This window comes from Micromesistius poutassou (genome assembly GCF_964030765.1).
Source record: "Micromesistius poutassou genome assembly, contig: SCAFFOLD_6016, whole genome shotgun sequence".
Classification (NCBI taxonomy): domain Eukaryota; kingdom Metazoa; phylum Chordata; class Actinopteri; order Gadiformes; family Gadidae; genus Micromesistius; species Micromesistius poutassou.
This window is the reverse complement of record NW_028176933.1, coordinates 1-12969: the sequence shown is the minus strand read 5'-3', so window position 1 is coordinate 12969 and position 12969 is coordinate 1. Positions and strand designations below refer to the sequence as shown.

General features: G+C 46.2%; 2 protein-coding genes across 3 annotated transcripts; one reads left to right on the top strand and one right to left on the bottom strand.

Annotated features, from left to right (window-relative positions):
* Positions 1-8401, bottom strand: il15ra (interleukin 15 receptor subunit alpha). The gene is made up of 8 exons (XM_084491345.1): positions 8200-8401; positions 6762-6959; positions 5831-5887; positions 4269-4496; positions 4026-4088; positions 1433-1522; positions 1162-1231; positions 1-239 (listed from the first exon to the last, which is right to left on the bottom strand). Exons 1-8 carry the CDS (start codon positions 8312-8314, stop codon positions 116-118), a joined length of 945 nt encoding a protein of 314 aa, XP_084347471.1. The 5' UTR covers positions 8315-8401; the 3' UTR covers positions 1-115.
* A 320-nt stretch (positions 8402-8721) lies between these two features.
* On the top strand, positions 8722-12486 carry rbm17 (RNA binding motif protein 17). 2 transcript variants are annotated; one of them, XM_084491343.1, is made up of 6 exons: positions 8722-8847; positions 9317-9465; positions 9744-9860; positions 10402-10571; positions 11766-11881; positions 12290-12480. In XM_084491343.1, the coding sequence occupies exons 2-6, from the start codon at positions 9343-9345 to the stop codon at positions 12463-12465; spliced, it is 702 nt and encodes a 233-aa protein (XP_084347469.1). In that variant the 5' UTR covers positions 8722-8847; positions 9317-9342; the 3' UTR covers positions 12466-12480. The 2 variants fall into 2 exon arrangements, with proteins under 2 accessions (XP_084347469.1, XP_084347470.1); XM_084491344.1 differs by having other exon boundaries at positions 8725-8847; positions 9750-9860; positions 12290-12486.
* Positions 12487-12969: the final 483 nt, after the last annotated feature.

The window sequence follows — 12969 nt, the reverse complement described above, 5'->3', positions numbered from 1 at the left end:
TCTCTCTCTCTCTCTCTCTCTCTCTAACCCTAACCCCCCCCCCCCCCCCCCCCCCATCATCAGGCTCTGCGTCGCATGACTCTGTGTACGTTTGACGGTTTCCACGGCGACGTTGCTACGAAGCGGCTCCGGATGGCGACGGCGGCGGCGGCGTCGGTTGGTCGGACACGGGGTTCAGGGGCGTCCCCTCGGCGGGCGTCCCCGCGGCGGGCGTCCCCGCGTGGTTTCTGTTGCTTTTCCTGCGGATGGAAGTTGGAATTATTATTATTTTTAAATGATATCATACAATAAATATTTTTGTCATTTATTTATTTTATTTTTATTTATTTATTATTTATTATTATTTTTATTTATTATTTTTTAAATATCATACAATAAATATTTTTGTCATTTATTTATTTTATTTTTATTTTTATTTATTTATTATTTATTATTTATTTTTATTTTTATTATTATTTATTATTTTTTAAATGATATCATACAATAAATATTTTTGTCATTTATTTATAATAATAAATTAATAAATGACAAAAATATTTATTGTATGTTATCATTTAAAAAATAATAAAAAAAAATATATATATATATATATATATATATATATAAATGATTTCGGAACGATTTCGAACACAGCTACAATGTCTGGGAGCTCTGTTTTGTTTTTGAAGTTGGTCCGAAATATACAATTTATTTTAACTTTGATTTTTTTTTTTTGAAGTTACAAAAAAATGTATTAATAATTTATATAATTTATATATTATTAATACATATATATTATTACATATATATATATATATATATGTATAGATATAGATATAATTACATTTTTTATTACATTTATTTTAACTTTGAAAAAAAAATGTTAGTTCCAAAAAAATGTAAGATATATTTATATATATATATTAATACATTTTTTTGTAACTTCCAAAAAGAAATTCAAAGTTAAAATAAGTTGTTCTTCTCAGTGGTTCATTTCATTCACTATATAGTGGACAAGAAAATACCCAAAATTTGAGTGAACATACGATGATACGTTTAGAAATGTTCAGCGTAGTGTCCAAATTCTCGTTTGTTCGTTCCCTATATAGTTCACTATATCATAAACACTTTATAGGGAATAGTGAGTGAGTGAATAGGGAACGATTTCGAGGGGTGGTTTACCGTCTCCACCAGATGTAGATAAGTCCCAGAGAAGCACAGAGGAGTAGTAAGGCTGTTAGGCTTAATCCAGCTGCAGAAACAACAAATGATCTCATGTTAGACGTGTGGGACCTTGGTGGTGTTATTGAGACACCACATGGTCTCCAGTGTTTGGACATGTCTAAATATGGAGCGCACGCGCACACGCACGCACATTTTTGATGTTGTTTCGAGAACAGAGTCAGAGAGAGAGACAGTTTGGTATAAGTGCCTCTTCATCACTGGGTCTTACTGGGGACTGTTGCTCCAGAAGAGTCCGTGTTTGGGGGCTCTGAGCTGTCCGGGGAATCTTGAAGGCCTTCTTTCATGTGGAGGTCCCCTGCTGTAGGTTTAAGGACCGGAGTCAGCAGAGGAAGCCATGCTCGTCATCCATGTTTATCTCTTTGTATACAGACACATTGTGTGTATCTATATATATATATATATATACAGACATAGTGTGTATCTATATATATATATATATATATATATATATATATATATATATATACAGACACAGTGTGTATCTATATATATATATATATATATATATATATACAGACAGTGTGTATCTATATATATATATATATACAGACACATAGTGTGTATCTATCTATATATATATATATATATATATATATATATACACAGACACATTGTGTGTATCTACATACAGACACGTAGCGTATATATATATCTATATACAGTCACGTACTGTATATCTATATCTATAGTCACGTACGTATATCTATATAGAGTATATATACAGTCACGTACCGTATATCTATATACAGACATGTAGTGTATATCTATATACACTCACGTACCATATATCTATATACAGACATGTAGTGTGTATATATATATAGTCACGTACCGTATATATAGTGTATATCATACAGTTACATACCGTATATCTATATATCTATATAGACACATAGCATATATCTATATATCTATATCGACATGTAGCGTATATCTATATACAGTCGCATACCGTGTTTATGTTTTTCCATATACAGTCGAGTACCGTATATCTATATATCTATGTACAACCCCAATTCCAATGAAGTTGGGACGTTGTGTAAAATGTAAATAGAAACAGAATACAATGATTTGCAAATCCTTTTCAACCTATAATTCAATTGAATACACTACAAAGACAAGATGTTTATATTCAAACTGATAAACTTTATTTTATTTTTTTTTGCAAACATTGACTCGTTTCCTGTAACTTCCAAAAAAAAGCTGGGACAGGGGCCTGTTTACCACTGCGTTACGTCACCTTTCCTTTCACTAACACTCAATAGGCGTTTGGGAACTGAGGACACCAATTGTTTCCCATTCTTGCTTGATGTACAACTTCAGTTGCTCAACAGTCCGGGGTCTCCGTTCCGCTATTTTGTGCTTCGTAATGCGCCACACATTTTCATCGGGAGACAGGTCTGGACTGTACACACACACACAATCTCTTACTACGAAGCCACGCTGTTGCAACACATGCAGAACGTGGCTTGGCCCTGCCTTGCTGAAATGAGCAGGGGACGTCCCTGAAAAAGACAAGTTGCTTGGATGTTGCTCCAGAACCCTGTGGAGTGCCTTTCAGCATTAATGGTGCCTCATTGTCCATCATTTAAAAAAAAACAACTCGAAACGTGGACAACTCAGCCAGACCACAGTACACTTTTCCACTTTGCGTCAGTTCCATCTCAGATGAGCTCTGGCCCAGAGAAGCCGGCTGCATTCCTGGGTGTTGTTGATATATGGCTTTTTCGCTTTACATGGTACAGTTTTAACTTGCACTTGTAGATGTAGCGACAAACTATGTGTTAACTGACAAGGGTTTTCTGAAGTGTTCCCTGAGCCCATGTGGTAATATCCTTTACACATTGATGTTGGTTTTTAACGCAGTGCCTCCTGAGGGATCGAAGGTCACGGGCGTTCAACGTTGGTTTTCGGCCTTGCCGCTTACGTGCAGAGATTTCTCCAGATTCTCTGAATATTTTGATGATGTTATGGACCATAGATGATGGAAATCCCCAAATTCCTTGCAATTTGTACGTTGAGAAATGTAGCTCTTAAACCTGTTGGACTATTTGCTCACGCAGTTGTTCACAAAGTGGTGAACCTCGCCCCATCCTTGCTTGTGAATGACTGAGTGTTTGAACAATAAATATATTTTTCTTTGTAGTGTATTCAATTGAATATAGGTTGAAAAGGATTTGCAAATCATTGTATTCTGTTTTTATTTACGTTTTACACAACGTCCCAGCTTCATTGGAATTGGGGTTGTACAAACAAGTAGTGTATATCTATATACAGACACATAGCGTATATCTATAGCTATGTACAGACATACGTATATCTATATACAGTCACGTACCATATATCTATATGTCTATGTACATACACATACTGTGTATCTATGTACAGACACGTAGCGTACAGTGGAGGAGCCAGACTTTTTTTCAAGGGGTGGCAAGAGGGTGGCCGAGGCTTTTATAGGGGGGTCCATATTGAATTGTTGACCGGGGGGGGGTCGAACGCGGGAGGGGTGGCACCTGGGGTGGCCAATCAGGTTCCAGGGGTGTGTGCCACCCCTCTGGCTCCGCCACTGGTAGCGTATATCTATATAGTCTTATACCGTATATCTATGTACAGTCACTGTTCAGTCATTTAGCAGGTGCTTCTTTCACAAAGACCATTCAGCGAAAGGCGTGGAGTCACGGGTACACGGGTACGGGTACGGGGTGAGACCGTGGGTAACGGGGTCTGAACCCAGAACCCTTTGGGCCGGGACTCAGACCCCCCTGACCGCCGGACCCAGCCCATCCAGCCGAGCTTACCTTGTGTGAGGGTGGAGGTGGAGGTGGTGGTGGTGGCGGTGGCGGTGGGGGTGGGGGTGGGGTCTAAATATGGAGCACACGCACACACACACACACGCACACGCACACGCACGCACATTTTTGATGTTGTTTCGAGAACAGAGTCAGAGAGAGAGACAGTTTGGTAGACAGTTTTTGCCTCTTCATCACTGGGTCTTACTGGGGACTGTTGACCGCCGGACCCGCCCATCCAGCTGAGCTTACCTTGTGTGGGGGTGGGGGTGGTGGGGGCGGGGGCGGTGGGGGTGGAGGTGGAGGTGGAGGTGGGGGCAGGGGCGGCGGGGGCGGTCAACGCCGCAACTGCTTGGGTCAACGTCATCGTCCGGGAGACGGGGGCTTCGCTCGATCGGCCGGCGGGCGGCTGGCGAATCCCTCGGTCGGCGGTGCTCTCTGGAGCCGTCTGATTGGTCGAGGTGACGCTTGGGAGGGGGGCTGATGGGCCACATCAAGGCCCACGGGACCAGGTCAAATTTTTTTTTTTTTTTTTTTTTTTTTTACATGCAGAGCCGGGATGGTCCAGTGAGGTGGGGGGGGGGGGGCGGGACTCTTCTGATGGTTGTTACCCCCGCCCACCTCGCTGCACATCCCGGCAGCCAATCACTGAACGTCTCCTCGGGTGTGAAGGCGTGTGCTGAACGACTCGCTAGCTAAGTGGCACTCAAAAGGGGGGTGTACTTTGGAGTACTTTGGAGTACTGCAGGGGGTAAAAATGTTTTTTTTTTTCAATTCTGGAGGGAATATATTTCAACGGGATCAACCGTCTACATGCTCTGGGCCTGTGCATGAAGCACAGGCCCATGATTCTCACTAAATTGTGAGTATTTGCACCTTTTTTCATGTTCATGCTAGCACTGCCAAAACAGAACGCACAGACATTATCAGGGTCGCCCAACTCTCACGCGTCTGGCGTGGCACTCGCGCTCTCGGCGTCGACCCCACGCTCTCGCGCACGCGCAACAAATGTCACGCCGAGAAAAAACAAAAACTTACCGTTCATTTTCTGTTGATGACTTGACTAGACCACACCACGTTGTATTGTTTTTAATGAAAGGGGAGGAGTTGAAGACATCTCCCTACAACGTTCCAGTTGATCCGCTGAAAACGTTGCTTCTGACGAGCGCTAAATTGCAGCGGCGTCATTCCCCCCCCGCCCCCCCCCACCCCCCCAAATATTTTACAGGGTCTCACGTCAGCCAAAAACCAAAAGTTGGCAACCCTGCATTATTTATGTTCTATTTAATTTTTATTAGCAGGCAGGAAGTGGGGCTTTATCGGTTTTTCCGTACGGTGAGCAAACATCTGCGCTTTTGAAACATGGCTCTCTGGAGAGAACGCGGTTGTGGGATATTTTGTCGGACGAGTACCCCCTTCGCCGGCACAAAAATATAAATGATTGAGATTGCGCTTGTTCTATTTGGCATTGTAAACACAAAACATTAAAAGGGTGCATATGCTTAATTTAGTGAGAAACATGGGCCTGTGCTTCATGCAACTGTATATCCCTAATATCTAATATCCCCCCACGAAAGAGGCACAACGCCTGGGGAGGGTCAGAGCGCGTAGAGGGGAATGTGTTTGCTGAATGTGCTTTCTTTTTTCACCGATTCCTGCGTCTCCTTTTAAGATTTACATTTCAACCACATCCATTCTCACGATTTCACATTGACTAGCTTTCAGAATTGAAACTTGCTCAGGGTGAGGAAAAAAAAAAAAGGGAACCACTGGTGTATAGGCGGGTGCAGAAAATGGGTGCTCGGTGCACTTACTGTGGGCCGTGGAACTGACATCTGGCTGCTTGGCAGTAATCACAATTCTGGGGTCCGCTGAAAAACAAAACGCCATTCGAAATGTGACCAAAGGGGGCGTGAAGGGAGACAAGAAGTAAACAGTAAGTATATAAGTTGAGTAGTCACTTAGTACAGTAAACAGTAAATATATAAATTAATAAAAAAGTATTAAACAGTAAATATCTACTTGAAATGGATATATACTGTATGTATATCCTGGCACTTAAAGTACACACTTATTGTACGTTGTACGTCCTGGCACTTAAAAATAGTACTCAGCATTGTGTAGCGTCTTATCCTAGCTGTCTTTGTTGTGTACGGGGAGTGGGTTAACCTAGCGATTGTAAGTGCTTGGCACTTGGTTCTATGATGTTATTGTTTCTCTTTCTTCTTACAAATGTACTTCTTGTAAGTCGCTTTGGATAAAAGCGTCTGCTAAATGCCCTAAATGTAGGGACAAGCCCTATATCAATTTCAAGTGTTCACATATTTACACGCCTTGTACTTCAGAATGCACCGTGGTCATTCTAAACCTAATCTAACCTAACCTCAAGTAATCTCTGTTTTCACACAGGGGCAGTTAGCCAATATTGACACATCCAGATTAAACTCTCTCTCTCTATATATATATATATATATATATATAATACAGATCTATATATACATATATACTATATATATATATATATATATATATATATATATAATGTTTTTTCAAACATCTGGATGCTATTGAACTGTGCAGCTCAGGCGATGTCTAGTCAATATATATGTATATATATATATATATATATATATATATCTAGTTAGTATATCTATGCATGCGAGAACTCGCGTCGCGTCGCTCATTACGCGGATTTTTGTGGAGCGGTCAAAGCGGAGGGAAGAGATAAGTGCTTCTTCGCCTTACGGATGCATTTGAGGGACGGCGTGTTCCATTTTTCCACCCCGTCTTTCATCGTGCAGGTGGCTAGGTTGGAGGTGCCGGCTTTCCTCAAGTAGTTCGCCACGCACTTGTAGCGGTAGCGGCTCTTGCAGCAGCTAACGGCGTCGGGGGATTCGGTTAGCGTCAGCTGCGGGGGGCGTGGGCAGCTACAGTTGCAACTGACTGGACGGACACACGCATGTAAACACGCGCAGACACACAGGGCACACGCACGCGCGCACGCACACACACACACACACACACACACACACACACACACACACACACACACACACACACGCGCAGACACACACACACACACACACACACACACACGCGCGCGCAGACACACACACACACACACACGTAAACATTGCTTATTTTTAAATAGGCCTACATTAAAGTTGAACTTAATGACATCTATTGGGAAGTACCCTTTTTTAAAGTATATGTTAAACATACTTTAAATTAAGCACAAAAAGTAAAATTTTGTATACTTAAATTATATTTGTAATACACTAAAATACTTATTTTTCACATGGGTGGATATAATATAATAGCCTAGGTGTGTTCCGTCTGTCTGGAACAATCCAGATCTATGAAAGGTGACTTAAAGCAATCAATTCAATTTACGGTCGGCTAGAATATGAAAACCAAAGCGGTTGCAATAAGTGCGTGTTGCGGCTACTATTCGTGGACTCCAGACAAGCGTGTCATCAGATAAAGTCACCATGTCACCATCAGATAAAGGCACCAGCGAGCCGACCATGTTGTCATGTGGACGTAAACAACCACAGCCGAGCCGAGACGAGGCGAGACGGACCAGTACAGGACATATACTGGGAGAAGGCCATACTGGGACGCTTCGGAGAGCAGCACGCGGGTCGGGTCTGCTGCGCAGAACCGCAGCGGAACCCTGAGGTTGCCAGGAGTTGTTGATGCAAAAATACAATCTTTTTTGTTTTCATATTTTAACTTTATCATGTGAAGGGCTGAAATACATCCTAGGCGTCTTGGCGTCCATGTATTTCAGGAAACGTCCCACCGCGCCTGAAGGCAACATGGTCTTGAAGATTAACACGCACTCGCGTGCAAATAAAGACACTCTGACGTGGGCCTTATCACTTCTGTCGAACTAATTAATTGATTAAAAACGCTTCGTTCGAATCTGCTGATTCATAACTCACTGGCGGTCGTGCTGTTAAGGTGAGTCTGATCTGACCAGACAATTTGCAGTATGAAACAATATCGTTACATGATTTGTTTGTGCGCTGATTTGGGATTTTAAGTTTCGCTCTCCTGGTTGGAACTTCTGATCCACATTTTAAAAAAAAACACACATTCAAAAACGATTCAAAAGTCTCAAATCACCCTTTTTTTGACACTCGACCCCCATGTCCCAATCAAAATAAGTCCCACTCACCCTCTCCGTGGGACCGCACCAGACACGCAGTAAGCAGCAGTAGCAGCAGCAGCCACCCGGACAGCCAGCCCCGAACCCCCGACGCGCACAGCGCATGTGAAGCCCTGATCGACATCCAGAGGGCTCTGTGTGGCCCTCATCGCTGCTGGGGCTTCTTGAGTGGCACTTTCACTTCTGAGTGGGAGTCGGTTGTTGACCTGTTGCTGTCACCCAGCGGGTGGGGGGCGGTTGTGGGTGCGGCCAGACTTCTGCGCACATTTACGCACTTTACCGTAATATACCTCTAATGCGACACTGTTAAACCGACGACCCGCTGGTCCTCCAACCGCCAGGGGGCGAACGGTCCTTCCCAGATCCCAGGGTCGGAACGTTAGGTGGGCGGGACCTTCCTCGGTTACCAACCAATCCGCGTTCGGATACTGACGGCAGCGGCCCCGCCCAGTGCGCGAACCAACCGCTGATTGGCTGCTCCGGGAGAGAGGCGACGCGAACTGTACCTTCCGACCCTGCGGTCCTTCCGACGACCTCCTTCCGCTGAGTTCCGGTAAACATCTCCATGCTACGAGTGTGTCGGTGGATACACAACACAGTTTCGCACTGGTGCACCATCAATTCTCTTTAACTGACACCTGAATATTTCTACATCCGGTGCGTACAAATCTTCAACCTAAAAGTTGCCATCCATGTCTCCGTGCGTCCATGCAGCACATGTGGCCGGTGTTGGGGGGGGCGGTCTGCGGCTAACCCGCTAACGCTGGCTGGTCAGCTCCTCTGGTTGAATGGAGATCCTCCATAAAAACAGTGTGCTGTCCAGACACACACACACACACACACACACACACACGCACACACGCACACGCACACACACATAGTAAACACGCTCGTACTGGTGCAAAACCAGTGTATTACTGGTACTCATGGGTGGGAAAACACCGCCTGGATGAAATGCATTGATGCGTCGGACGAGACGCTGCCATTCAAACCCATTGTCTCCATCGCCCTCCCTGCTCTGGGTCTGCTCCTGTTGGGTTTTGACAATGAAGCGGGTGGCTGAATAAAGGGATGATGATTGATGGTCGAATGTAACACCGTTAGCCGTTCCCTGTGTCCCCCCCAGCCGGACAGACGCACCACAGCTCGGCCATGTCTCTGTATGACGACCTGGGGGTGGCGGCTAACGACACTAAGACGGAAGGCTGGTCCAAGAACTTCAAGCTCCTTCAGTCCCAGCTGAAGGTGAAGAAAGCGGCGCTGACCCAAGCCAAGGTACGACCCTGCGTCCGATCGTCCCCGTCCTCCATTCTATCTGTCCTGATTTCGGACTCATTCTGTACTCCTTTATATTCAACCTCATGCGATTGTGTTGTTAGCATGGATGTGAGTTGATTAGCATATTAATTGTGTGTGTGTGTGTGTGTGTGTGTGTGTTTGGATACTTGTGTTTGTATATTTGTGTGTGTGTGTGTGTGTGTGTGTTTGTATACTTTTGTGTATTTGTATACTTGTGTGTGTGTGCGTGTGCGTGCGTGGCTGCGCGTGCACAGACCCAGCGCATGAAGCAGACCACGGTTCTGGCGCCCGTCATTGACCTGAAGAGGGGCGGTCCTGTGGACGACCGGCAGATCTCCGACACGCCGCCGCACATCGGCGCCAGCCTCAAGGTACCCCCCCCCCCCACGGCGTCAGTCTGTGGACCGTCAGTCTTGTCTATCCTTCCCAACACTGGTGTTTGTTAACCGATGCTATGGATACGTGTGTGAAACACACACACACACGTCTCAGTTTAATCCGTGTTCGTGTCTATGCATGTACAGATATTATCGAGAGAGAGAGAGAGAGAGAGAGAAGAGAAGAGAGGTATGGAGAGAGAGGGAGAGATATTTATAGGCCTTTCACTCATGAAAATTCCGGATCATTTCTGGGCGATCAGGCTATTAGAGAGAGAATGATATAGGGAGAGAGAAGAAGTAGGGTGAAAGATTGTGAGATATAGGGAGAGAGGCAGAGAGGTACAGAGTCGTAGGCAGAGAGGTACAGAGTCGTAGGCAGAGAGGGAGCGGTGTAGATGGAGAGGGAGAGAGTTCTAGAGATATAGGAGAGAGACGTCGCTAGAGAGGCATAGAAAGGCACAGAGAGAAAGACGTCGCCAGAGAGCTCTATATCTGCGTATCCACCGCCGTCTCCCCCTCCCCCCCTCTGCAGGACGCGGTGCCTTCGGCGGGCTTCTCCCCGGGCGATGCCCTGGTGCCGTTGGCCGACGAGTATGACCCCATGTTCCCCAACGACTACGAGAAGGTCGTCAAGCGGCACCGCGAGGAGCGCCAGCGCCAACGCGAGCTGGAGAGGCTGAAGGAGATCGACGAGCGAGACAAGTAGGGCTTTGTTCTCTCCTTACTCAGACCGGTTCTCTCTATTCCCCTCGACGCTGTTCTCCGCCCGCTCACGTCGTCGTCTCCTCTAAAGGGTTTGGTCAACATTCCCGGGCACGGTGTGTGCACAAGTGCGAGCGTTGATGGATAACGGATGTGTTGTTTTTGCAGTGTGGTGGTGGGAATACCGCCTGGAGGAGTGAGACACGCACGCACGCACGCACGCACGCACGTGTCATATTACGTGCGCACATATCAACTGAACGTGTCGCACCCGCGTGCTTTGACGCCTGTGCAGCAGACAGCGCCTGACGTGTGATGTACTTTCCTCATTGACTTATAATAGTCCCCCGTTCACGCTCACGTTCACGCGTGATGACTGCTGCACGCCGGTAATCACACTACGCGTAGTGACTACGTGTAACATTCATGCGTTTTTTTAAGCGAACGCACGCATTAACGCTCGCATGAAGATAATTGAACATTTTTGTTAGGCGCTCACACGTACGCGGAAACGACGTGCACAAACTCTGTCACGCGTAACAAGAAGCTGTGTACGTATGAAGCAGCGTGCGCACGTCTGCCTGTCACTGTTTGTCAAATGTTGTTACGCGTTCACACACACGTGCGGTCGCAGATTCTGATGCTGCGCGGCCGGAAGTAACGCGTAGTGTGCGCACCGTGCAGATCAACTTCCGGCCGCGCAGCATCAGAATCTGCGACCGCACGTGTGTGTGACAGACAGACGTGCGCACGCTGCTTCATACGTACGCAGCTTCTTGTTACGCGTGAAATACAATCTGCGCGTAACAACGCACACACACACGCATGCATAACAAAGTAACCATGCGTGCACACACACACGTTGCTGCGCATCTTTCCAAGTGTTTTGACTTCGATTTCACCCCATAGCACGCACGCACGCACGACGTAGCCTGTGTCGCGTAATATGTTTTAAAATATTATTTAAAAAGGGACGGGTCGGATCGGTTTGCTTTTACAGATACCCGATCCAGCTGAAATGTTGATATCGGGGCCGATATCCGATCCTAATATCGGATCGGTGCGTCCCTAGCACAGATGGCGACAGACGGACAGACACACACACAGACGGGCAGATATGGATTAAGAAAAACGAAGTTTGCCGTCACGTGCGCGTGTGTAATTGTGCAATGTGCTCGACGTTGCCTTTTGCAGGAAGCGGAAGGACCCGCGCCAAGAGGGCGTGGCCCCCAGTGGCTTCTCCCGCTTCCCGGCGGTGGAGGGGGATTCTGACGACGAGGACGACTACGAGAAGGAGAGGAGGAAGAGAGGTGGGTGTCCTCGGGCCGTGGGGAGGGCGGGTGGCGGGTGGCGGGGGGGGGGGGGTAGGGTGCTGACTGATTGGTTGAGTCATCTCGTCGTTTATCTTTGTATGTCAGCGAACCCGACCTCAGATACAGCCACGGGCTGGTTAAAATACAGGTTACTCTGGTGGATGTTGTACAGCTGCTGTTTCTGGTTTCCTCAAATAGTTACGCATAGTTACTTTTGCGAGTATCCAACTCGCAACTATATTTAAAATTGAATGTCAATCAAAAAAAAAATGCTTACGCTACGCGGTTTCTTTTATGTAATCATACTATTCCCGGACTAAGATTTGTTTCCAGATCTGCTGCCTTATAATAATCCCTCCCCCCTCTCTCTCTCTCTCTCTCCGTCTCCGACTTCCTGTCTCTCAGCAATGGGCGGGGCAGCCATCGCGCCTCCTTCTTCGTTGGTGGATCGAGACGGTGAGTACAGTGCTCCGGGGGACACGGGCCCACTCTGCCCAGTCTCTGTGGAGGGGGGTGTAGAAGGGCTGTGCAGTGCAGCCCGGCCCTCGAAGAGGCTGCACGGCGTCCGTCATACCGGCTAGCCACCAGGGGGCAGCACCTTCAATGTGCACTGAACTGCCCGGAGTCGCATCTTCTTTTTTTTTGTTATTTGTAGCTATAACGACGTTGAACTTACACATCTGACACCAAGGGTGTGTTTAAAGGAAACTCTATGCATATTGTAAATGTATTTTTTTTGAATTTATTAACAGATTTTTACATTCCTTTTTTTAATGGACTCTTTTCAAAATGGCGTCATAGTAGGTTAGACCAGGCGTCCCTCCTAACACGGGCTAAGGGCTCTGCTCTCTGACCAGGGTTTAGTAGGCTAGACTAGAAGAAGGTCTGCTACTCTGGCCCAGGTCCATGACGGCAGCAGAACCCTCCACCGAGAGACTGGGACTCGCTCATTGTGAAAAGGGTCTACTGTGTAGCGTTGACTATACAGGTGTATCACACATCTGTGTGTGTGTCTCCCGGCTTTGCGTTTAGCTTGGTTGATGAATACCCCCCTGATCTCTCAAAGTATGTGTGTGTGTGTGTGT

Excerpts from the sequence above, each read along its gene's own strand:
- il15ra (XM_084491345.1), bottom strand. The coding sequence starts at position 8,314 with ATGTCGATCAGGGCTTCACATGCGCTGTGCGCGTCGGGGGTTCGGGGC. Across the intron at positions 6,960-8,199 it reads GGTGCGGTCCCACGGAGAGG|TCAGTTGCAACTGTAGCTGC; the intron begins GTGAGTGGGACT and ends GTGTCCGTCCAG. Across the intron at positions 240-1,161 it reads ATCTACATCTGGTGGAGACG|GAAAAGCAACAGAAACCACG; the intron begins GTAAACCACCCC and ends TTCCATCCGCAG.
- rbm17 (XM_084491343.1), top strand. The coding sequence starts at position 9,343 with ATGTCTCTGTATGACGACCTGGGGGTGGCGGCTAACGACACTAAGACG. Across the intron at positions 9,466-9,743 it reads CGGCGCTGACCCAAGCCAAG|ACCCAGCGCATGAAGCAGAC; the intron begins GTACGACCCTGC and ends GCGCGTGCACAG. Across the intron at positions 10,572-11,765 it reads GAGATCGACGAGCGAGACAA|GAAGCGGAAGGACCCGCGCC; the intron begins GTAGGGCTTTGT and ends TGCCTTTTGCAG.